Here is a 26,697-nt window from a genome sequence, read left to right as displayed (position 1 = left end):
TACTGTATAGGATTTATAGCGACTCATACAATTTTTGATAAAAATATTTGAATTCAATTGGAGAATATTTTTGAAATCACTAGTCATCATTACCCAAATGCTGAAAAAACTTCTCTAGTTTTTGACGTTTGGTTTGTTTTGTTGTATAGTTCACACTATCTTTCCCCATTATTAACTCTCAAGTATAATGAAACATTAATCATTAAGATCTCATTTTAGGTTCTAAACTTTCAACTTCTTTTTTAGATAAACCTGTTAAATCTATCACTTCTTAAATATCCTCACCTTATCTTAACGCTTTAGTTGCAATTTTTTAGCTTTATTAACCTTAGCTCGAGATTTACCGATTTCTATACCTTTCTCTTCGGCAGAAACTATATAGTCATTTTCTTTTAGAGATTCATTGTGGTCGGTTCTTTTTGTTCTGCGGAAGTCACTTTTAAGACGTTCAATCTATCGGGTACCTTTTTTATATACGAAGATTTAAAATCTTCTTTTACTTCCGAAGTTTCATCATACAGAGTCATTCATAGCAGCCGAGAGAAATTTCGGGCCCCGGGGAAGTTTTTTTAAGGGGCCCTCATTATGATCAATTATATACCCAGAACCAAAAGAAGTGTGCTCTGGTCATTGAAAATTTAAAATAAAAGTTAATTAAATCTTTTAAAAGTCGAAACTATTTAAATCTTTTAAAAATTACTTTAAAAAACTATTTGTACCAACACGGGGCCCCGGTAATCCCCTTCCACCCTCCCCCCCCCCTCTCGGCGGCCATGGAGTCTTTCATCCAATTGATTTTTAATAACATCATTTAATAACGAGGCCGATATTACAAAGTATTCAGGAAAGATATTATGAGCAACTTAAAACCTCATCCCAAGATTTGCAATATGTAGATTTTGGGAATGAGTTTTTTCTTGAAAAATGGTTTTGCTGTAATCTAGTGGAGACTTTATATTACCGAACGGAAAATACAGTAGGTTAATATGCATTATCTTCTTTATTGTAGAATAATCATTGTTACTGTAGATAGAATCTACTATTAATCTAGAATTGTTAAAACAAGCTTTATTTAGAAACAGGTTCGTGTAAAAATGATTTATTTCTTCGATATATTTATAACCGATATCGTCTTTTACTAAGAGAGTTGTAAAAAATATTAACATAAACTGAGAACAAAAAATATTTATAATTAATATATTAAACAGCTTATACAGAAAGTATATATTTATAAAAAGTCATCAAACGAAAGTAAAAATATGTGAGACAAAAACAGTAGGCACAAATTTTATTACACTCTTGATGTGATAAACTTTTTTATCAACTTTTTGCAAAAACTCATTTATAAAAAGAAGTTCTGGACATGAAAGTTTTATTGTTATGGACAAACAAAAAGATTTAAAAAGCGAAAATATCAGCAATTTTACAAAGATTGCTTAATGGACTACTTTAAAATGTTTGCATAGCGTTGTAATTAATTTGAATTTGCGGACTTTCAGCCAATTTAGGACATGATGGTAACCAAGAACCTTGTCCATACACTAATGCAAAAAAATAAAAAAATTACTAATAATAATAATTAAATTAAAAAAAAATTTGTTTTAACCAGTGGTTTTAATACTTTCATTTATATAATTTTTCAAAAGTTTAACTAATTTAAAAAGAAAATAGAAAAAAGTCCAACATAAGAATCATTCCACGACGCATAAGAATATCCAAGTGTACGATTCGTAAGAATATCCTTACGCAACAAACATATGAATATCCCCGCGATTTTCTGATTTGATCAATACACAAACCTTTTTCTTTTAATCCTTTTCTGAAATTTTTTGTGACGAAATAAGACCAAGTATAGACAATTATGCGTAGAAGCAAGCCCACAACGCCTAGACCAATTACGGATTTGTTATAATTTCAAAAATTCCAAAAGTTCACAAATTCATATAGAGTGCTTTGAGTTATTCAAAAAATAATTTACCAGCGGCAAATATGCATATCGTAATGATTTTTCCTTCAGCGTTGATTTCCTCAGCAGTCTTATAAACAAAATTTTTAAAAAAGATTAAAAAATAATCCATGTATAAACTAAAATCTATGTAAAAAAAAACATCAAAATTTGATTGTATAACCCTTTTGAACAACCAAGCAATATATATTGGCTCCATTATTCCTAATAACCAGAAAAAATAGCTGATTCGAATCTTCTCATAACGCACCTAGCACGAAGATAAAAATAAAAATCTTAGTATCCTTTGACAATTTGACACACTTTACAAATGGCCTTCAAATAATTTAACTAAGCATTTGATATATGATAGTTATTTGAACATATCTCCAATCTAAGCATCGGATTCTGGAAACTTTTCGGATTAAAATCAGTAGAGAAATTTATTACTATGCGATACGAGACGAGACATTTCAAAATCGCTTTTAAAAATTTTCGATATATCTCGTAAGTTTCGAGACGAAATATAATAAACCCCGACGCAAACAAGATTTTTTTCGAGATTTTATTCCTAGACTCTCGAAATGAAGTTTTTACGAGATTTTCGAGAGTTGCATTTATAACGAGATTTCTCTTATCATTTCAAGATTTTAGGAAAAATTCGAGACTGTGGAAAAAAATTTTATTTCGAGAATTTTAAAATAGCAAAGTTTCAACGAGAATTTTTGTTCTTTTCGCGATCCATGAAACATTTTTGTTTCTAATTTTGTTTTTTGTTATGAATAAATAAAACTTTTAAAAATTTTTCTGTTTCAATGGTTTTATAAGTGGGTTTTCAAGTGGTGATGATGAAGATTCCAAGTAATAACCAACTCAGTTTTTCTTCAAGGTTATAATGATATATTGGTAGGCACCAGGTAGGTACCAGGAACTTACACAAGAGTGACCATCTGCAAGCAACTGCAACTTAGATTTGTAATTTTTAAGAAGTCATCCAACTTAGAAATCAGACAATCACATTGACTTGATCCTTTTACAGGGCTCGAACTCTCGACCTTTTGTACACTGGACTAGTGCACAAGACCGTTTGACTAATGAAACAATGTACAATATAAATAACATAATTATTATTTAAACAAGGTTAATATATAATGTAGAAAAAAGTTTGTTTCAATGGTCACTGTGGAGCAGAGAATTTCAAGGGTGATTATGATGTCCATTTAACGGAAGAGAAGACAATGGTGATTGTCCTCAGTGAAAATGATGAGGTCCAAGTGAATTAGCCAAGTTCAGAAATGACTTTAATGCCCATGACCAATGATGTTTCCTACCAAAAGGAAGTTAATTAAAGACACTGATGATGTTGGAACACTATTGCTCTCAGTCCATGCGATGATTCAGTGCAAATCGATTTTACCACATAAACTTTGTCCCTCCACTGGGCGCGAACGCGCAACCTTTAGTTTAATGAAACAGTGCACAAGACCGCTCGAGCATTGAAAAGTTGTTAAAATTAGACAGAAAATTATTATTTAAATCATATAAAACGGTTTAAGTTGTACTCGGGTGATTTAAGGCATGTCTCGTTTTTATGAGTGTTCGGTTGCACCACCAAACATTTCTTTTGAGCATGACTTTTTTTGGGAAACAATTCACTAAAATGAACATTACCAAGCAAAAGCTGTTAAAAATTAAAATATTATTTTTTTACGACGTTATGGGTTATCACGAATTTTGTCTTTTCTGAAAAAGAAGAATATCTTTAAAAATTAACAAAATGATCTCTATGCACATCTATTCCAGTAATGTTCAATCTTGTACACTTCGATAATTGTTATTATCCACTTGTACAATTAGTGATTGATGGTACGATCAGAAAATCCGACGTTTTTTATAATCTTCCGGCGTCGTCCCTAACACTACTAAAAGAAGCAATCATCATTAACGGCACTTAGAGCAATAAAGTCAATAAGAATAATTAAGATTTTTTTTGTCGGGTGAAACCATGTGACCAAATTTACATTTTATTAGACATGAAGTTTTAGATTTTTAAATATTTTGCAGCTGTTTCAAGCAAAACCAAAATCATTTTCTAGTTTGAAAGTTTTACATGAAAATATGTTAAACCAGTTGTCTTGTTGCTATGTTTATCTTTTTGTTATTGGTTTTTACTTGAAAATGAATTTAATGTTTCACCTAATCTTTTCTAATTTTAATGATTCATTTTCTGTGTAATATACTTGGTATATGTAGGAAGTACATACATGCATACATACATACATACATACATACATACATACATACATACATACATACATACATACATACATACATACATACATACATACATACATACATACATACATACATACATACATACATACATACATACATACATACATACATACATACATACATACATACATACATACATACATACATACATACATACATACATACATACATACATACATTCATACATACATACATACATACATACATACATACATACATACATACATACATACATACATACATACATACATACATACATACATACATACATACATACATACATACATACATACATACATACATACATACATACATACATACATACATACATACATACATACATACATACATACATACATACATACATACATACATACATACATACATACATACATACATACATACATACATACATACATACATACATACATACATACATACATACATACATACATACATACATACATACATACATACATACATACATACATTCATACATACATGCATGCATGCATACATACATAAATACATACATACATACATTCATGCATTCATACATACATCTAAGTTGTTATTTTTTGAATTACTACAACAAGTTTTGTGAAATTTTCATTTTTCAGCAAATGTAATAATGATAAAAAACAAGACAAGTTTAGAAAGTACAAGGAAAAGTTGCAAAATCCAAATGTTTTTTATCAATTATTTGTCTTTAGTCAACCTTGAAGCTTTTATTGGTGGTGGGTCTAAATAAAACCTATACAAATATAAAAGAGAAGTTTTTTTATTTCTTCCTTGAATTCCATTACATTTTTTTTTTCATTATATGATAACTACATTATAATGTGTATAAAATACAAGGTGCTGGATTAATATTGACAATTTTTTAATCCTTGTTTCTCATAGGACAATGAAAAATAAATATCAAGCACTCTTCAAAATGCAATATATGGAAATGAGATCATAGTGTTAAGCAGATTATTTCATCGCAAAGGTAAGAAATGATAATGTTAAATACTAATTAATCTTTTTTTTTTTACCGATAATTGATCACTCTAAATAATTGTATTAAATCTCACAATAGGGTTTTGCTAAATTTCATTCTTTCATTCAGCTTCTCTATTGTTAATTTTTAGAAAATACTTTGGAAAACTTTTGTAAGTTGACAAAGACTGATATATACAAGGTTTTATAAGGCACATAGTGGATCAGACTGATGGCAGGGGTAAAAAACCTATTTTTACTGCAGTTTAAAAGACAATCTTTAACTGTATTTTGTTTTAGAAAGAAAATATTTTACTACCTTATGTTTATCTATAAGTTTTTATTTCCTAAACTCAAGTAAGTTATTATCTCCTGATTTGTTTGAGTCAAATGTTAAGATGTAGCCTGTGCTTGGAGTAATGAAAAGTGAAAAAATAAAATTATCAGGAAAAATATACACCAGCGTCAACCTTTAGCCTTTTTGTATCAAAGGCAAGTGACAAATACCCTTTAAAAAGTCAAAAGACTTTTAGGGGGTATTTCACTACATGTTTCCTATTTCTACCATGCAAGTGTACAAAGTTGAATAGGTTTGGAACATTTAAATTTGAACCTAAGAACATAGCTAAACTCTCTAAGTGTTTTTATATGGAAGCTAAAATTTTAGGAGGCCTAGAAGAAATTCATCATTCTCAAAAAAAAGTATGAAAACTTTTCAGTGCCAGTTTCTTCACATTTGTATCGAAGAAAGATCTAGTAAATTGTCATATTTTTTCCTTTAAAAAAAATTTGGTTGAACCAATAAAGGCATTTCTGAGCAGTATTCTCAAAAAGGATGTAATATTTTGGAACCTCAAGTTCAGTAAGAACTTACACTTTAAATAGGTAAATATAATCATTTATATTTAATAAAAATAAAGTACTATTTTTTGTTAAATATGAATGTATAGATTTGATAGATGTATATTTTTATCTATTATCGGCTGTTTCTATAAAAACAATATCGGCTTTTGATAACGGTATATTTAACGTCTAACTCTTAATGAGATCAATCCCGCGAGGTGAAAACACGTCACACGCGTTTAAACAAAAGTAACACGAAAATAAAACGAAAATTTCTCAGACTGGCCTTAAATCACCCGAGTAAGAACTATTCTTACAGTGTTTTGTTTTGTTTTAAATTCTTGTTTTTTTTTAATTTTTAAAAATAAATTATTATTACGAGATTTTTATTACTTATCGAGATTTTAATGTATTTTTAGTATTAGAATGTTTTTAAAAGAATTGAACACACTAATAAATTATTATAAACTAATATAAATAAAAAATATATTAACTAAACAAGTTTGATAAATTTTACAGTAAAAAGATTTGTTTTAATTGTCAGATGAGGAGATGTCCGCAGTTGATGATTATGATGTTCATTAAATTGATAAAGGGCATTAATTAAAGTAACAGAAGACGATTGTTTGAATGTGATTTTTCTCAGCGGCGATGATGATGTTAAGTTAAGGAAAGAAGAATTTAGAAACTTGAAATCAAAACTGCTTGATAAGTATCAAAACAACGCAATTCAAGTAGACTTTACCACATAAACTTACTCCTTTGACGGGGCGCGACCGCGAGACCTTTAGTACATTAGACTAGTGCACAAGACACTTGACCAGTGAAACATAGTACAATATAGAGAAATAATTAAATATTTAAATGAAATAAAAGGGATTAAGTTGTAAGAAATGTTTCAGCGGTGTTTTTCTTATTTAAAAAGAATATTTTATGAAGTTTTAAAGAATAAACTATTATTACGATATACAGCTGCGAAAAATAAAATAGCACCACCACCAAAAATTAGTTGAAATTAGAATTTTTAGCTATTTTTGATAGTTTGAAAATCTTTTAAATACATATTTAAAAGTAAAATGGCTTTAAATTTTTATAAAAAACAAAATATACAAGTTTTAATATATAGTATTCATTTATTAAACAAAAATTCAAAAAATATCAAATAAAACGCGAAAAAAATAATAGCACCACAGCTTTAATGTGTACTTTAAAATAACGAAATATTATGAGATCAATTGTTTTAAACATTTTACAATAAATATTAGTTATTTCTTAACATATTAGTATTTTGTAGCGTGACCTTTATTGGCAATGACGGCTACACAACGTCTTGGTATTAAGTTTACCATATCCTGACATCGCTTTAGCGGAATTTCGCTCCATGTCTCCTTAACTACGTTCCAAAGTGACTCCTTCGTGGTGGGTTTGGCAGCAGCAACCACCTCCTTTACGTCAGCCCACAAATTCTCGATTGGGTTAAGGTCTGGCGACTGTGCTGGCCACTCCATAACGTTCACTTTATGCTCCTCAAACCAATTCTTCGCCTTCTTGCTAGTGTGCTTTGGGTCATTGTCCTGTTGGAACACCCAGGACAACGGCATTTCATAGTCTGCATACGGCAACATCACTTTATCAAATATATCAACATAAACGCGTTGGTCCATAATAGTAGTAATGTGATGAATGGGCTCTACTCCGAAATAAGAAAAGCATGCCCATATCATTATGCTACAACCTCCATGTTTAATAGCTTTGATGGTACATTTTGGATTGTATTCTGCATTCGGCGGTCTTCTGACATACGCCCGAGAGCCTTTTCCACCATAAAGCACAATCTTATTTTCGTCTGTCCATAAAACATTCCTCCATTTTTCGAGTGGCTAATTTGAGTGTTTTTTTAGTAAACGCAATACGCTTTACAACATGTCTGGCACTTAGAAGTGGAACTTTTCTGGGGCTACAGGCTTTTCATCCATTAACTCGCAGACAACTCCGAACTGTTTGTACTGTTGCATCGATGTTAAAGTCCTTTTTAAGCTCGGTAGCTGTTTTTAAAGGTTCCTTTTTAGCCTGTCGCACTAAGCGATTGGCCAGTAATATTGAAATAGAACGTTTTCGACCACGTGTTTCAGGCTTTTCTTGAAATTTTATGGCATTTCTTATAATTTTCTTGGAACACTTAACTTAACGACCAACTTCTCTATAAGATTTCCCTGCTAATATCAACTTTCGGATCAGTTCTCGTTTTTCTGCACAACAATGCTTTCCGCGTCCCATTTTTATATGTAAATGTCTCCTACTAATACGCACTAACATAAAACGAATAAAACAGCAAAATAAAACCAACGCTTACTATTTTCACAACTATTTTTACCGTTACCAGAGTATTTTACAACAAAAGACTGTGTGGTGCTACTTTATTTTTCGGTCAGAATTGGCATTTTTGATTAAAATCGAGCAACACCAACCAGTTTTTTTCCCAAAACGATTTGTTTTAGAAAATTAACATGTTAGCTAATATTTTAAACAGAAAAGCTATAAAAAAAATTTATTTTTTGCATGGTGTTTTCTTAACAAAAAGGGAAATACGCTTTGTGGTGCTATTTTATTTTTCGCAGCTGAATTTATTACTTTTTCAGATTTATAATTATTTTAAAAATAAAAAAAGTGTTTGCAAAAATTTAATGGACTGCTTTTTTGGTTTCTTTTGGAACAAATTTTTCTCTTTCAATGTTTTAATTTTCAAATAATCTTTCAGCGATTATTATGATGACCAATTTGTTTATTGCTTTCGAAAAGCCAGCAACTCCACGTGTAGGCAACATTAATCGTAATTTGTGATTTCTGAAATTTTCAGCAATCTAATTGGTCTTTCAAAGTTTAAAGTTTAACCAAATATAGGGCGCGAACCCGCGACCTACCTTGACTTTATGGACTTGTGCACAAGATCCCTTAGCTATTGAAACATTTAGAGTTTAATGTACAGAAATAGCTATAATTTAAGAAAAAAACAAACAAAGTAATAAGTAATCCATGATCAATGTCAGGTCGCAATTTCGCACCCGGTGGGAGGAAAATCTGTAGGAAGCAATTTTAAATTTATAGGCAAACCAATACCAGTCTTGCAACGTGATTGCTCTTATTGATGATATACACTTATACACAATCAAAATTAAAAAAGGCCATGTTTCAACATTTAATTTGAATTGAAAAAAGAAGTGGATTCATCTTTCTTCTCGTTGAAACCTTAACTCAAGCAGTAGGTATCTTCTCGAAAACTTTTTCAAAAAATACGCATGGTCTCGAAACCAATCTAGAATTTCTCGTATCGTATCAAAACGTCTTGGAATGAAAAACATTTTTAGAATCCGGTGCTTACTCTGAACGAAGCGTCGACCTTAGGTTTATTCCTTAATAACAATTAATAGCAAATACAGTACACTCTTATAATTCAGAGTTTTAAGATAAATCGAGTTTCTGAAGTTTATCAAATTGGACTGTTTATGTTTTTAAAACAGAAAATTTATTTGGTGTGTTAAAAAAAAACGCTGATGATTCCTCCAAACCAATCGAAAGGAATATTTTTAAACAAGTTGACCATTTTTAAATAACAGAGTTTTTCTTTTAACAATATTGCACTCCTTACCATTAAGAATCCTAAAAGAACCCAGATAAAGCTCAATGCTACTCCAAAACTCAGAGCAAGATCTTCACCCCTTTCCTGCGATCTCTTTCTACCACTTACAATCAAAATAAGCAAGCTTATCTAAAAGTAAATATAGGCTAGTTGTTTCGAATTAAAATTTTTAAGAAATATTTTAAAATATTTTTCACCGCTCACACAATTAAAACCTAAAAAATATTGTACAGATCTAACTTTTAACAAATATGCAGAACTTTTTTCTGCTGCTGATTTAAGACCACTGTTGGTTCGCCAAAGGGACAACAATACACTTGTAGCGCTAACTTAAATGAAACCATTTTAAACATTTTTTTGAAAAATGTGAGGGATTCTTAAGTTAAAGCGGAACAAGATGCTGTGGACAAAAGTAAAAGCACAATCAAAAAGTAATGCTTCTAATAAAACTCTTTTGCTTTTAACATGCAACCATTTAAGAAAGTAATTACCACGTTTGCTATATATGCTTTTAAATAACAATTATAAAAAAGAAATGGCATTAAAGTATGTTTAATAAACCTTCCGACTATTTTTTATAGATATTTAAAAATAATGTTTTTTATTTATAACAAGTATAAAAATGATAAAAATCATTTAAAAAATTATATATTAAGTAAATTGCAACATTATCTTTTGTGAGACAATACTTACTACCAACTGGAAATCGAACTTCAAAAGTACAGTGAAAATAAACATTGTTTGACACATGTCTAAAGCATAGCAAACAAAAAAACTCTCTTGTCATACTGAAACCATTAAACATTACAAATAGTAACAATACATCCAATATCACTAATTTTCGCATTTGAAATTCTTTTCCTATTGACTAGTGTTTAGCTATAATTTCTTGCAATAAAAATATTTTTGTTTCAAAAAGCTTTCAATTGAAAATACTTCAACCAATGGCTAATATTTGATAATGAATATATTTTTGTCATATTAAAAACATATTTAAAAGGATACGCATACTTTTTTGTCTCCTAATTTATCTTAACACAAAATTTTTCTTTCCCTGAAAAATTGGAGTTTTATATTTTCATCTGTTAATGGTTTTTTTTTATATAAAACTTAGAAAAAAGGAGGTTTTCCAACTGTATACCATATTTATTTATTTATTTTTTTTACTTTATTGTTTCACTAAATGGACACTAAATTTTATGAGCGTATCTGAGGTAATTTTTAAGTATAAATTAAATGAAAAATTTTGGTAGAGGAGAGTTTTTAGGATAAGAGAAAACGTAGACTTGAAACGTTGTGTTCACTGCGAGAAAGCTACACACTTAACAGATTAAAATCATTTGCTTGAGAAATATCAAATAGATTATCAAGTTCCAGCTGCTTCAATAATGTCTGTGCTAATATAAACTTAATTAGATCTTAAATTCACATAAAATTAAATAAAATGATAAAAATAGGATTAACATTAAATGCTATTTTAATTTTATATGACAAAAATATGGTTTAAGTACCTTTAGTACTGAGGCCTTAAATATAATGATACATACCTTGAAATAATGGATTCCCACCAACAGTTTTAAAAATAAGGTTCTTGGACCTGTAAAACATGTAAGCAATAATTATCCCCAAGACAATATCAAATGGACCAAGAACAGAAATTACAATTAGACGAACCTAAAAAGAAGTCTTAAAAAACAAAATAAATACAAGTACGTTAAACTATTTATACTATTTACAAAAGGTATAAATGTAGCATTATATATTACTTTATTGCAAACATGTTTACTCTCTCTCTATACACACACTCACATATATGTATATATATATATATATATATATATATATATATATATATACATATATGTGAGTGTGTGTATAGAGAGAGAGATAGATAGATAGATAGATAGATAGATAGATACATATATATATAGATACATGCATAAGTAAGTATATATATATATATTTGCAATATTATATACAGTGTTTATATAATATATTACAGCTTTTCCTATAATAGAGAAATATTTACTTGTGTATCACGCAGTTTTGTACTTATAAATGAGAAAATAATACAGGTAAAGTTAGGTGAAATTATTTTAATATGCAGGGGTTGCTTCTGTTGTCTAAATTAACAACAGATACAGGAAATCACATTTGCTCAATATATATGTTTTATTACTAATGAAATCATTGAATCAAAACTGCCAAAATAATAGTTTGGCCAAAATAGTCATTTAAACCACCAAATTGTCTCTAAGTGAGTTTTAAATGAGAAGTTTATAAAATATATGATACTTTTAAAAGACAACTCTTAGAAAAAGAACTATCAATATTCAAGATGGCGAACATTAAGGATTTGTCGAATATATTTGTACTTTCAATTTTAGATTAGAGCACTTTTCATTAACCTTTGATACCTATATCTTTATACGATTCTTAATCAGCATAAATATGTCTATCATTATCAATTATAAAAAAAGGAGGGTGCGAAAGTCGAGTAGCGCTCTTATTTCAAATAGCAAATTCCACAAGCTTTAATTAACCGAAACTTTATTTGAAAGTTATTTTTTTTAGTTCTGCTGGTACAGCTTAGACCCTAGTATACTTAACATACTGCAAAGCATGGTGGATGTATAGGGCTGTTTTTATATACTAAGGAGTTGGGGCTGCATTTTGCATTAAAAGTATTACGGATCAATACCTCAGGAAAACTATCTTTCGCAAAAACTTGGCTAAACAACATTAAGTACAAAGCGCCTTTAAATTAGTTTTTTATGAAAAAAAACCCACTATAACTTCTAAATTTAGAGACCCACTATAACTTCGAAATTTTAGATTACGCTTGCTGCACTAAAAGATATGCACAGTTAGTAGACTTAATCCAGAACTGTTGATCATCAGCTATTAAAAGCTCATCTTAATGATTCTTTCTTGCTTAGTATGATATTTATTGACTTTTAGGCAAATCTTGTTAACTTCTCTCCCTCTAAGTAATTCAAAAACTGTTATCATACTGTACACTTTGTAATTGAATTGCGTGGAAGAAGTTCATAAAGTTTGAGCAGTTTTTTTATGAGCGTATTTATTGTAATTTTTAAATATAAATTAAATGCAAAATTTTGGTTGAGGAGAGTTTTTTAGGGGAAGAGAAAATGTAGAGTTGAAACGCTGTGTTCGCTGCAAGAAAAATATTAGCTAACCGGGCACTTGATGGAGTCTCCTTCGAATATTTCGAACATCTTTGAAAAAATGCGATGGTACATCCAAAACCGAATCAAGTGGTTGCAGAGAAGCACATTGCTTTGTTGACAGTGCTCTTTCATGTCTTGTTGCGAAGTGGTGCTTACAATGGTTTTTGAGTGGAAGACAAGAAAGATGCGAAGCGAATCGAAGATGTGTTTATATTTATTGAGTTTTTTCTTTGGATGCCTACGTGGCATGAGTTGCATATGAAGCGGAAGATGAGGAAAAAGTGGATGTCTCTTTTGCTGATCTATAACGTTTTTCGTGTCTGGCGAAGTAACCTAACAAGGGGGATGGTACTTGTACTTGTAGTTAGATTGCTAGAAGCAGTGTCTGAGATTTGGATCCGCAAAAAAAAAAAGCATTAATGTGATATTCCGGAAAGAAAGAGCCGGTTTGAATCGAATGTGATCCCTAAGGATTAAGGAGGAGTGTAATTAAATTGCGCGGAAGAAATTACGTAAAGCTTTAAATATTTCAAAGAACAAAGAACCAACAAAGCGGATATTGAAGTAGTTTCTTTGAAATATTATACATATAGGTTCAGCGGTTTTTTTATGAACGTATCTGAGGTAATTTTTAAGTATAAATTAAATGCAAAATTTTGGTAGAGGAGAGTTTTTAGGATAAGAGAGAATGTAGAATTGAAACGTTGTGTTCGCTGCGAGAGAGCTACACACTTAACAGATTAAAATCATTTGCTTGAGAAATATCAAATAGGTTATCAAGTTCCAGTTTCTGCTTTTCTTGCATCAGCTTGAAATCATTTTAACAATTTGCTCTGGTGTCTTTATCTTTTTTAAATTATTTTTTTACTTTTCTTAAAAGGCTTTTTCCATTTTGCCAATACGTTTCGATAAGTGTCCTTTTGTTTATACTTTCATAATGTTTTTTGCTATTAAATCGCATAACTTCCAGAAGGCTTGTTAATCAACGTTCTTAAAAAGTGATTTATATGACAAGCTAAACTTAAATTGCTTTGTTGGACAAGCATAGTCCCTTAAAAAAGATGATATAAGAAATTGTATGCATTGGAAAAAACAGAATAAGACAAACTTTCTGTATGAAAAAGGTATAATTACCTCATATAAATGTTACAAACTATTTTTTGTGCTCCTTTTTAGAGAATATATGAAAAAATATTTTTCAGTGACAATAAAATATTGTAGTTTATTCTCTTCTGGCATATGCCTACCAGAGTTGAAATTGTTAGGATTAACTTGAGTCTAACTTTTGCCTTAGTAAAGAGCGAAAGATTCATGCGTTAAAAGTTTCATTTTTCTAATAGTTTTCTTTATTGAAACCTGGCTGCAAATAAAACGTATACCTTTTCCCTTCTATTTATACTGTTTACAAGTTGTGACTTATTTATTAACCAAACTTAAGTTGTACGTATTTGATAATGCAGTATGACAATCTCAGCCTTAAGTTTCAGTTTTTATATAAATATCTAAGCATCATTATAATATTTTTATAACAATTATTTGGAAGCAGCTTTTTGCAATATTATTTTAGATATCATTCACAATATGTGTAATACCACTCAACTAATCAAAAAGAGTTTTTCTTAATATTATCAACATAAATAATGGCCTTTTCCAGTTTATAAGCAAAAGAAAGAGACAAAAGCAATGTGTAATCATTAAATGTGATTTGCTTAGTCTGTCATTGTATCTTAAATATTCTCAAATAACCAATGAGCAGGAAAGATGGATCTAGAGACAAAAATCAATATAATGTCTGATAAAAATACGCTGAACTCATATTTTTATTTTTCAGCGTCATTAGTGCCAATTAGCCTACAAAACTAGTGCAAGTCTGCTTTATTTATGGCATTCTTCGGTATCACCAATAGGCACGTCAAAAGAATCAAGAGTCCTCTTAACACCATAGGTAAGTTCTTTGATAAATAATTCAAAATAATTGTTTATAAAAGTTACTTTCATCCTTTTTTATACCTTTAAAAAGTTCTATAACATGATTCTCAAAATGACATACATAAATTTTTTTTAGTTTTTCAAGAGAAACATCCAGATGCTAGTATTAGTAATGAGATTTATTGAAAGATATCTTTGAGTAAGCTTAACAGTTTCAGCATCTCATTCCGATTTCCATTCAGCGATATTTAACTTAAGTGACATGAGTTTCTTGCAAAATGTGTTTCTAACATCAATCAGCAGTTGATGCAAACTCTCAATAGTCGAGGTCTTTTAAATGGAAAGAGACTGCCAGCTGCAGCAAAGAAATACAAAAGCAATCTGCACAAGGAAGTAAAGTGAAAACAAAAAAAAAAGGCAACAAATTTCTTTCGATTTAACATCTTGAAAGAACTTTTATAGTTGAATAAAACCACAAATGACATACACCTTTATTGATACCTATCCTTAAACTGATTTTGCAACTATGAGTTGACTTCAGATAAAGTTTATTTCAGCTTATTTACGATGCAAGAGTTACTGTGAAGACCTGAATGTGGCAACAATTTTGGTCTATTTCATAACGAATTGCATACCCAAAGATATGAACAACTTGAAGCTGTTTTTTGAAAATTACTAAGAAAAATATTTTTAAAAATTTAATTCGTTCAAAAATGATCTCTTCTTTTTTGACAAAATCAAAAAGAGGTCATTTGTACATGACATGAGATTTAGGTCTTATAAATAAAAAGGCAAATATTAAGACACTAACTGATCTGTTTTTACACTATGGTAAATATATATCGAATTCATGTTACAATGAGCATTTTCCGTAACACCTTAGAAATATTTGGCTTCATCAGATCTAAATTATATAATTTAAAATTTAAGTATTATATCCTAAATAGTTTTGGTAATTTAAACTTTAATTTACTTAATTATTTGTTTTAACTGTAATATACATAAACCATACTTCCAGTTCAATAGGGACATTAGTGCAAAAAACAGAAAATTTCAAAACACCGTATCTTTAACTATAAACATGTTATGTTTCTGATCCAATACAGCTACATTTAATAAAACTCACTCTATGGCATTGTTTAACAACTTTGCTGACCCCTTAATCTGCATACATGTGCAGCTACACTTATATATTTCTTTGTTTAGTTATGTAATTAAAAAAAGTTAGGTTACGAGTAATTTTATAGTTTTAAAAAATTGTTTCTTCATTTTCCATGATTTTTCTATTTTACACTTATAACTTTATTGAACTAAGTGTGCAAAAATTTTAGTATGTGGCCAGATTGTATTAAAAACCTAACTTTTTAAAGTTAAAAATACAGCATTATTGAAATTTTCTATTTTTTGCACATATTTCCCTACTGAAATGGGAGTGCAAAACATTTATTCAGAATTGAGTAAAAGTTATCACTTAAGTGCTATGATTAAAACATATAAAGAATGTATACTTATATCGTTTACTTACCAATTTTAAGATATATGTACCGTTCTTATCATACCGACCTTTAACTCCGAACTCAACAATGCAGTACAGCATCACAATCACTGTAGCAATAATGGACACAAGCAGCTCAAATGGACGCTCACGAAAAATTCCATGTATAATATAGTACATAATGAATACTATAAAAAGAAAAAATTCAAAATTAAAATTTACAGATTTTATTTAAATTTATCAATTACAAATATTAAACAAAAAAACCATACATAAGCTTTTTGTTTATCTTTAATAGTCTAATTACTGGTAGCCATTATATCAGTTAAACTAATATTTTGGTTTATGAAGGGACGATATCTTTTCTTTTCCTTTTTTTAATTAACAATGAAATAATTTTAGAAAGGAACATAAAACCACTCTCAAAAAGAAAGTAAAAAAATAGAAAGAAAGAAACTCATTAATTTTAATGAACTCTGCTTTTAAAATAAAAAAGAATATGTTAAATATATGAGATATGTGCAATATGTGCATACAGTTTTTCCTATTCACAAAAGTAATTGTAGCAGCGTTATACATAATAAATTTAAACAACTTCATATATGTGTGTGTAAAATATATTTTTGAAACATGTATTTACAAAATACAAAACAGTGAAATAATAGAAACTTACTTAAATTTATCAACAGCAAAAGAGCAAAAGTGAAGTCTGAACTTGGAGGCTTGGATTCACGTATACGCACCACAGTTATTATACCAGCACTTACTACACTCACAAAAGCTAACAAGATAAATGTCAGTTCTGTTGGTTTCAAATCATTTACTAAGCGGAACTAGAAAATTTAAACAAAAATTATTTTAGTAATTAAAATACTAAAATTTCTTTGTTAAATATGATACAGCATAAATAGATATTTTAAATGCATTGCTATATCCTTTCATTTCCAATTTTCTACATTAACGTATATACATATACAACATCCACTTTATGTTTCATTTTTAATGAAGACAGCTACAGTACTGTGAATAAGTTTTAGCCCACCATAATTTTATAATTATTTTTGATTTTATTGTAAAAATATGAAGGACTTGTGAAGAACAAAAAAATTAGGTTTATAGACACATATATTACAAACAAAAATATCTTGAAATAATTTAATCAATTATGATACATGAAGAAAAAACAGTTAATACTTCCTAAGTCCGCCCTTTGCATTAAACACAGAAGCGAATCTCCTGGAATTGTAATGAAACTTTGTAGAATACTGGGTAAATCTACAGTTAAGCGGCCTAAAATAATATTACATTTTTGCTTTTTGCGCTCTCGTTCGCGGAGACTGAAAACGTCATAGACTATTTATTAAAAGCAAATTAGATAAGTTATAAAGTAGTTTTTTTACTTTTTTTTTTTTCTAATTTTGGAACTGTGTACTTTTTATATAGGGCTATCATAGTCCTGATTTTCATCAGGACTATCTTGATTTGAAGGGTCTGTCCTGACTGTCCTGATCAGGTGCCAAAATGTCCTGATTTTAAAAAACCATAACAAAAAAGAAAAAAATATCATTTTGACAAAAACTAAAAAATAAAGCAAAGAGAAAATTGTTGACTTGGCAACTCCAACTTCTCCATTCAATATTTACTATTTTCTTGCAATTTTAGGCAGTGCTGGCAGAAATGGCAGTGGTAGCAGACATGATAAGGCAGTACTTTACTTTTGTTTTTGCTGGTTTGGTACTTTCCACTTTTACGAAGTTTCTACTTCGTGACAGAGGGTTTTTTAGTGTTAAACTTTTACTTTAACTTAAAGTTAAAAAAAATCCTTTATTAAAGTCAAAATGTCGAAAAGAAAGTGCCATTTTAATGAAATTCTGAAGAATGAATTTCCTTTTCTGAATAAAGTTTATGAAAGTGGTGAAAAAGTTAGATGCGGAGATTGTTTGACTGAATTTTCTGTTGCAAATGGCGGAAGGACAGACATCACCAAGCATTTAACAACGGAGAGACACAAAAATGCTTTGAAAGCATCAGCAAGTTCTGCATCAATAACATCGTTCTTCAAGACTGATAATTTAAGTGATAAAGATCTAGTATTGGCTACTTTTGGTTTTCACACTGCAATTCATGATTTGAGCTTCAAAACTGCTGATTGCTCTACCAAATTAATTTCAAAACTTTTTGAACCAAAGTTTGGACTTGCAAGAACAAAATGTGAGGCTATTATTCTCAATGTTATTCTACCAATGATTTCTGAAGAAATTATGGAGGAGTTGAAGAAAGCTACTTTTATCACCATTGCAACTGATACATCTAACCGAAATGAACTGAAACTTTTTTCTGTCCTTGTTAGATATTTTGTGCCTGGAGTAAAAGTTAAATTACTGGAATTTCAAAATGTACCTGGTGCAACATCAGAAACTTTGTGCAATGCTCTGCAATCTGCCATCAATAGCCATGATTTATCAAGGAAAGTGATTGGATTCTGTGGTGACAACTGCAACACAAACTTTGGTGGAGTGAAAAGACGAGGACAAAACAATGTTTACAGTCGGTTGAAAAAGTTTCTTGTCGAGAGATTGTAGGGATTGGCTGAGGAGCTCACATAGCTCACAACTGCATTCAAACAGCTGTCGATGGTTTACCAACTGATGTTGAAGCTCTTGTGGTGAAAATTTACAAATATTTTCACATCTACACTGTCAGAGTTACTCAACTGCAAGAATTCTGCGAGTTTGCTGATGTTCACTACAAGAGAGTTTTGCAGCATGGAAGCACAAGATTCCTCTCTTTACTACCCGCAATTCAGAGAATTTCGGAAATCTTTGCGGGACTAAAATCTTTCTTCTGTTCTCAAGAGCAATCTCCAGTGATAATTAGTAAGTTCTTTAGCGATGAACGTGGTGAAATGTATCTTTGGTTTGTTCATGGTCAGCTTCAGACATTCAACAAAACAATTCTGAGAATTGAAAAAACAAGAGCAAGTGCATGTGATATTGTTAATGAGATAAAGGTATTGCAGAATAATCTGAAGGAGAGATTTGAGAATAAGTTTATTCCACTGGAAGCTGAAAAGATATTTGCAAAACTATTTGAAGACAAAATTATTGACGAAATTGCTGTCAAAAAAGAATTTACTGGTTTTTACGAGAGATGCCTTTCTTATATTGACCTTTGGAAAGATAGCTTTGCTGATGCTGAAAAGTTCATGTGGATTCAAAACAATGCAATAACATTTCCAGAGTTGGAAGAAGCTGCAGAAAGAATTAACCGAAAAATTGGATGTACAGCAATAAATACTGATGAACTATTTGATGAAGTTGTTTTGGTCAAGGCATACTTGTCAACTAATTCTGAAACTTGGAAATCTGATGATATGAGTTGTGAAGAAAAATGGGTCCTGATGATTAAACATTTTGGGGAAAAGGGCATTTCAGTAGCAAATTTTTTGCTAGTTTCTACTGTGAAAAGTTTGCTTTTTTGTAAGTTAAATATTGATCTCAATTGCTCACAGTTCTATGAAAAGATAAAAAATGACCAGTTGTTCCTTAAAAAAGTACACTCTAGTGAAAAATATGATTGGTTTAAAAGCAAAGAAAAGAAATAATTCTTGTAGTCATTACAAAAATGTAAAATAAAGCTGGTTTTTAATGTTGTATTTTTTGTCATTTTCACATTTAGTGTGACGAGCTTTTGTCCTGATTTAGACTTTCTGCTTATTTATATTTGTCCTGATTTCACAGGTTAAAAAAGACATGATGTCCTAATTTTTCTAAAATTTCATATGATAGCCCTTTTTTATATAACGTTTTTTATGGTTATTATGTTATTTTAATGATATTGTTATTATCTTTTTACTCTATATGCTATGTGTAAAATTGATTTTGATTAGTTATCAATTATACTTAAAGAATATAGGTTAATATAATAATTGTTCATGATGATGTGTTTTTAAAAGATATGTGGCTATTAAAAAAGCCGTTTAGTTTAACAATTACAGAGGATATTGCGGGACACACAAGAAAGAAATGTTGAGAATATAGGGACATTTTTAAACTGTTGGCGCCACATAAATTCGTGAGGATGGGAAGTGAACAAATCTTCGTTTATACCGAACTGTTGCCGCAATTTACGATAAGATTTAAAACAAGTTTTACCTGATATTTGTGTATGTTATACATGAATATATGGTATAGTAATTTAAAATCAAGCGCGCTGCACTACTTTTATTTTATCAACTTCAAAAGTTTATTTCGTTTTTAAAATCACTCATCCGTGCATCTATTAATCTATTTAAACGCATTTCTTTACTCTCCACCGTATTTTTTAAAAGCAAAAATGTAAAATTATTTTAGGCCGCTTCACTGTAGATTTACCGAATACTGGCCCACTCTCTTTTTAATATTCGGAAACATATGTCGACATTTTTGGGGTTATATTCAGGCTTTTTTTTATCCAAATAATCTCAAACATGTTCAATAATGTTCAAATCTGGACTTTGTTTTGCTGTAGAATGAACTTTTTACTAATTAGTCTCGTTCCAGATGGTATTGCACGATGTCTTAAAATTTCTGTATATTGTTCTCCTGTCAGTTTGCCATCAATTCTGCATAAATCACCAACTCCAGATAATAAAATACAACCCCAAACTAAAACAGAACCTCCCCCATGCTTGATTGTTGGATGTAGACAATCAGGGCAATAAGCCTCTCCAACCCTTCTTCTTACACACTGCCGTCTTCTGCTACCGAACAATTCAAATTTTGATTTTTCTGTTTACAGTACACGGTTTAACATTTTTTTGCGTCCAATTATTATGCGGTTTTGCATATATAAGTCTTTTTTCTTTATTTCGACGACGTAGTAAAGGCTTTCGAACTGCAACACACCCTCTTAACTCAGCTCTTAGCAAATTTCGTCGAATGCAAGATGAGGAAGCTTTGGTCTCAGTAGCTGCTTGATTGCCTTTGGCCAGTTTACTGGAGGTTTTTTTCCAATTTCGCAGAAACACTTTTTTTAAATACTTTATGTCATATTTTTTAAGCTTTTGAGGTCTTCCACTTTAAGCTTTATCCTCAAGAGATCTCGAGCTTTAAAATTTTTTTATAATTTCTCTAATGGCTGTCCTTGAATATTTTGTTTTTCGGACAACTTGTTGTTGAGAATCTTTCATCAAGGAATCCTACATAAAGGAGGATCATTTTTTTTACATTTTAGTAGTGGAACTTTACCCATTTCAGCACTTTAATAATAAACAAAATAATACAAAAAAAAACAAAAAAGCTTTTATTAAAATAAGTTTTGCTCTTGGAAAAACAAAAAATGATAGTAAACACACAAAGTGTAAAAAACATCTTTGTAAACTGTACAATCATCTTATATGAAGTCTTCACAGCAATTAATAAACAAAAATTCAAGACGAAACCAAATTAAACGAGCTGATACGAATTGGGTTTAGGTCAGCATATTATAAAAATAAACACTTTAGATATCTAAATACAACAAACTATTTAATATTTTGATGATTATTGCTTTAGTTTGTTAAAATAGTGTATAGTAGTGTTTAAAATAAGACATTGTTTTGTTTAAAAAAATATTCAGAAGCTATTATTCAAAATATGTTAAAAAAACATAAGTTTTAATAAGTGGGCTAAACCTTATTCACAGTACTGTTAATCATAGTCTAGATAAAATATTTTTAAATAAATAAACTTATAACCAAATATTATGCAAATATACAAATTATACAAATTATAAAAATAATAAATGCAAACAAAAATCCTTTAAACTTACATTTTAAGATCAAGTAATAATATACCTTTCCAACGTTTTGAAGACTAACATTGGTCTGTCGAGGACTCAATGATTCAGAGAAATTTCTAGAAACTTGTGCCATTTTCTATGTAAAACAGTACATATAAATACTTGTAAAAAAACCTGATTCATTTATTACTTAAAATTCAGTTGTTTTAAGTCATTGTAATTTTTAAAAAATAAAACAATAGTTTCAAAAAAGTCTGGCTTTTTTGGAACAAAAGCTAGTTTAGATATCTTAATTTTAACTTTTAGGAAATACTAAGTATAACAACCTTTGCATCTTATAAATTAGTTATGCAACATATGAATATATATCCATGTGCATTTATTATGGATATGGATATATATATATATATATATATATATATATATATATATATATATATATATATATATATATATATATATATATATACGTATATATGTAAAATTAATATATGTATATATATATGTAAATATTATATGAGTTATATATGTATGAATTATATATACATATATATGTATATATAATTCATACATATATAACTCGCATGTATAAAAACTTATATATATATACATATATAAATATATGTATAATTAATACATCGCGAGGTTAGAATAATTCTATATATATATATATATACATATATAAATATATGTATAATTAATACATCGCGAGGTTAAAACAAAATAATTATTATTTTGTTCTATCTCCAATTTTAAAAGTTAGAAGAAAATGAGTTATTTATTTTAGTTAATAATAATAACTTTTAAAATACGCATTTTTTTTAAATTTTTTTTCTAAATAAATGGCTTAAACATAAATTATTTAAATCATAAGTTATTATTTCTTTAAAAATAAAAGCTAAAACTTTAAACAATTTTTACTTCAGAAAAAATCAAAAACTTTCTCCCAACATTTAAACTTGGAGATAGAACAAAATAATTCTAACCTCGCGACATGTATATATATATGTAAATTATATACGAGTTATATATGTATGAATTATATATACATATATATATGTATATATATTTCAAAAATCCGGATTATTATTGTTATTGTTATTACTATTATTATGTTTGTTATTATTATTACTATTGTTATTATTATCATAATTATTACCATTATCATTAATATTATTTTGTTTTTATTATTAGTTTTTTTTATTAATATCATTGTTATTCTTATTATCATTGTTTTTGTTATTATTATTAGGGCGATTCCACGAAAACATAAACCATGGACAGAAAAAAAAATTTTTTTATAGATTTTCAAAATTTTTATATTTTTTGAAAGATTAAAATGCCAGTGTTTGATAATATGTAGATTTTAGTTGAAATCGAAAATAGAATAAACAATAGAATATAAGCTGAAGAGACAACATTTCGCATTCAATTTTTTTACAAAACCTTTCCTCTTAAACTAAAGTATTTTAAGTCTTGCTCGTTATAGAAAGTATCTTTTTAAATGTATTATACACTTCATTAATATATAATAATTATGTTCGCAAAGAATGTCTTACTAGTTCTAAGTCATTCATATATAAATCATGTTTCTATGATGCACACTTTATGTGTTCCATCTACCACCAAAAACAAACGAAACGCTTATTATTTCAAATTCAATAGATTTGTTAAGATAGTTAGGACGGTTTTCTTTGTTACTTTACGAAAGGTTATTTGTAATAAAAAATTCGCTTTTTAAATACTGTAATAATCAAATAAACTGTGGTGCCGGATGTAACATTCTTTAAGCGTATTACATGTCACACTTGCAAATTTTAATTTTTTGTTAGACATCATCACTCTATCTTCATTTCATAGAAACAAGGTATATTATTAAAATTTAAAATTTGTTAAGTACTTTCATTTTTAATTATTTTTTTGTTTATAGAGACCGATGGCAAAAGCTAACGAGGAAAAAAAGACGTAATTATTATGCAAAAGTATTAATGATAATATTAAGAACAATGTGGAGTGTTTCAGTTGATTGGCTATGAGACAATCGATTGATACACTCTACATTGTTCAGTCTCTAGGTAAAACTGTTAAACGTGCACAAATACCTCTTCCAAAATCTCTAAGAAAAAGAAAACAATTTCAATCAGTTATTGCAAAAGAGAGGGTTTCACTTTAAACAATTTAACAAAAAAAGCCAATATTCAAGAGAGCCCTTAGTGATGAAATTAAGGAGACAGTCATTTTATTTTGTTGCAGTGATGCTGTGTCGTCACTCAAACAAAATAAAATGAAAGTCTCTATCAAATCAAATGCCCGGAAAGAAATCTATCAAATGCTCTGAAAGAAAGAATGTGTAGTGATTAGAAAGAACTATAAGAAGGATTTGAAAACTAAAAGTCATATGCAAGCCAGTTATGTGCTCATATCACTTAATGAAGCTCATTGTCTTTATTTACAGACCCATGCTAGTGTATTCTTTGCCAAATCAAAATTTTGTGAGCTCAGATCACCTCATGTAAAAATTAATTAAAAAATACCACACAATGTGTGTGTTTGTATTAACCCTGACTACTATGAATTGCGGATTCTGGCGCATTGATACTTTTTCCATACTTAATGAATTCAAGATGGCGTCGTGTTTTTAATTTTCTGCAATCATGAATTGTGTATTCTGTCACATTGTGATTTATAAAAATACCGCATTAGTATTTTTATAATATAGTGATTTGCTATAGTTAATGAATTCAAGATGGCGTCGTGTTTTTAATTTTTTAATTTCTGCAATCATTTTTGTTGACTTACCTTTTTTTTTGTGTCCTCGTGTTCTAGACCAAAGAGTTGATCATAGTCTATAAATGTAAAGCACGGTTTTAGTTTGTAGTGTCCAAGGGCTAAGGTGTGAATTCCGTCTTGCAAGATGTGTCTTTTGTCATCGTTAGCGCTGAGTGCGACTTTGTTGATCTCTTCGGTGTAAATGTTATGCTGATGAGATCGGATAACGTTCATAGCTGCAAGCTTTTCATTTCCACTGAATAAGCAGTCTTTATAATCTTGATGAGTGATGCGTTTATCAACGACTTTCTTTTTAACCCCTTTGCATCTTTTCTCTTCTTTTTCATAGGTTTTGTAAGAGTAGAGCTTAGGACGAAGTCCTACAAACTCTTTAATTAGTTTTCCACCAGCCTCGTCTTTGAACATGCCGATAATCTTATTATTTAACCCTACTTTAAACCCAACGTTTTCAATAGCAGGATGGTCTTTAGAAAAGTTGCTCGTGTCAAATTTGGTTTCAAGATCGTCAGAAATGTCTTGATAAAAATCATCCGTTTCGATTTCATAGATGAGCGAGTCAGTATCGGTCATGAGTAGTTTCGCGCGATCTCCGTATTTAGGTTTGATATAGTTGTAATTGAAATCAAACATCAAAGTTTTGCTTATGTCTAGAACGCTTAGTCCTAAGTAAACAGGCTTGTTGTAAAAGAGTTTTGTTCTTTTCATATGAACTGCAGTAAGGTTTTCATCAAAAATGGTATTTCTATCATAATTAGGTTTTCTTGACAATTTCAAGACTTCTTTTCTTGTGGTGATGAGTTTAATATCAACATGCTTTCGAATATTCTCCATGGTTTTTCCAAAGACAGAGTTATTCATGAGTTTAAAAAATTCTTTTTCAAACTCGTTTTTAGCTTTTGCTCTTAATCCAGTGTTGAGATCGATGTATTGTTTCATGAAGGGTTCTTCTTCAAAGGTGACACCTCGATGAATTTTAGTAGTGACCAATCCAAGTCGTTCATAGAGCTTTAGGTTTTCATGATGAATGACGTATTTTTCTTTGTTGTTTAAATTGGGAACCAGCTTGTCCACTTTATTAATTTTTAGTCTTTCAGGAGCTAAAGGATAGTCGTTGTGTAAATCGTGTAGGCTTTCGGGATAGGTTAAATCGACTTCGAGAATACAAGGCATGGATTTCCAATTAGCGAGCTCCTCTTCAGTCATCCATCTGAATCCTCTAAAAGGAAGAGGCTTACACATAGCCCATCCATATAAATTATTTGCGTCTAAATACTGAATGAATTTCGATGGTTGTGAAGGATCATAATCACTCATGTATTTGTTATTAGCAGTTCCATGTCGTTTGCTGATCATGCAAATCCCACCGCGTATCCCTTTTTCTATCATATGAAGCATATCAATATCAGACAGAAGATCTAACCGAATTCCAGTGAGTTTCAACATACCATCCCAACCCAAACCAGGTGAGGTATAATACCAAGCAGGATCAAGCTTGTAATAGGTACGGCACACGTCTCTGAAATTTTCAAAGATATCAGCAAGTATCAGAACGTCTGACTTGTTGTACAGTTCTTGATAATCTTTAAACGTTTTACATCCAAATACATCCCAAACGTTTTGCGCATGCGCATAGTCTTCACAGCTTATTTCCTCATCATTTAGTTTGGAATAGAATGCTTCAATAGGAGGTAATTGCGTTTCGGAGAACTTTTCAATCGAGTTCACCCAGTCATAAGGGTAAACTCCTTTTTTTCTTAATAAATCAAACTTTTCTCCAGAGTAATATTGAGCAACGTTTTTGCATTGGTCGTTGTTTAGATTTTTAGCTAGA

General features: G+C 29.6%; 1 protein-coding gene across 2 annotated transcripts; it reads right to left on the bottom strand.

Annotated features, from left to right (window-relative positions):
- Window positions 1-1,363: 1,363 nt before the first annotated feature.
- On the bottom strand, window positions 1,364-22,209 carry LOC149884381 (uncharacterized). Of its 2 annotated transcripts, XM_090098462.1 has the most exons (10): window positions 22,132-22,209; window positions 16,990-17,149; window positions 16,347-16,504; window positions 11,249-11,375; window positions 10,395-10,453; window positions 9,711-9,830; window positions 2,130-2,216; window positions 1,979-2,036; window positions 1,800-1,886; window positions 1,364-1,541 (listed from the first exon to the last, which is right to left on the bottom strand). In XM_090098462.1, exons 1-10 carry the CDS (start codon window positions 22,207-22,209, stop codon window positions 1,450-1,452), a joined length of 1,026 nt encoding a protein of 341 aa, XP_089954588.1. In that variant the 3' UTR covers window positions 1,364-1,449. The 2 variants fall into 2 exon arrangements, with proteins under 2 accessions (XP_089954588.1, XP_089954589.1); XM_090098463.1 differs by lacking the exons at window positions 16,990-17,149; window positions 22,132-22,209 and having other exon boundaries at window positions 1,979-2,216; window positions 11,249-11,298; window positions 16,347-16,391.
- Between the last annotated feature and the right edge of the window lie 4,488 nt (window positions 22,210-26,697).

Source organism: Hydra viridissima, unplaced genomic scaffold, assembly GCF_058129835.1.
Source record: "Hydra viridissima isolate aposymbiotic clone 2 unplaced genomic scaffold, HvirCarnegie_v1 scaffold_9, whole genome shotgun sequence".
Taxonomy (NCBI): Eukaryota; Metazoa; Cnidaria; class Hydrozoa; order Anthoathecata; family Hydridae; genus Hydra; species Hydra viridissima.
The sequence above is the reverse complement of the archived record's forward strand: the minus strand, read 5'-3'. Positions and strand labels throughout refer to the sequence as shown.

Coding starts and splice junctions, on each gene's coding strand:
- LOC149884381 (XM_090098462.1), bottom strand. CDS start 22,209: ATGGCACAAGTTTCTAGAAATTTCTCTGAATCATTGAGTCCTCGACAG. Junction 11,376..16,346: donor GTACATATATCTTAAAATTG/GTAAGTAAACGA, acceptor ACTTCTTTTTAG/GTTCGTCTAATTGTAATTTC. Junction 10,454..11,248: donor TGGGAATCCATTATTTCAAG/GTATGTATCATT, acceptor GCTATGCTTTAG/ACATGTGTCAAACAATGTTT.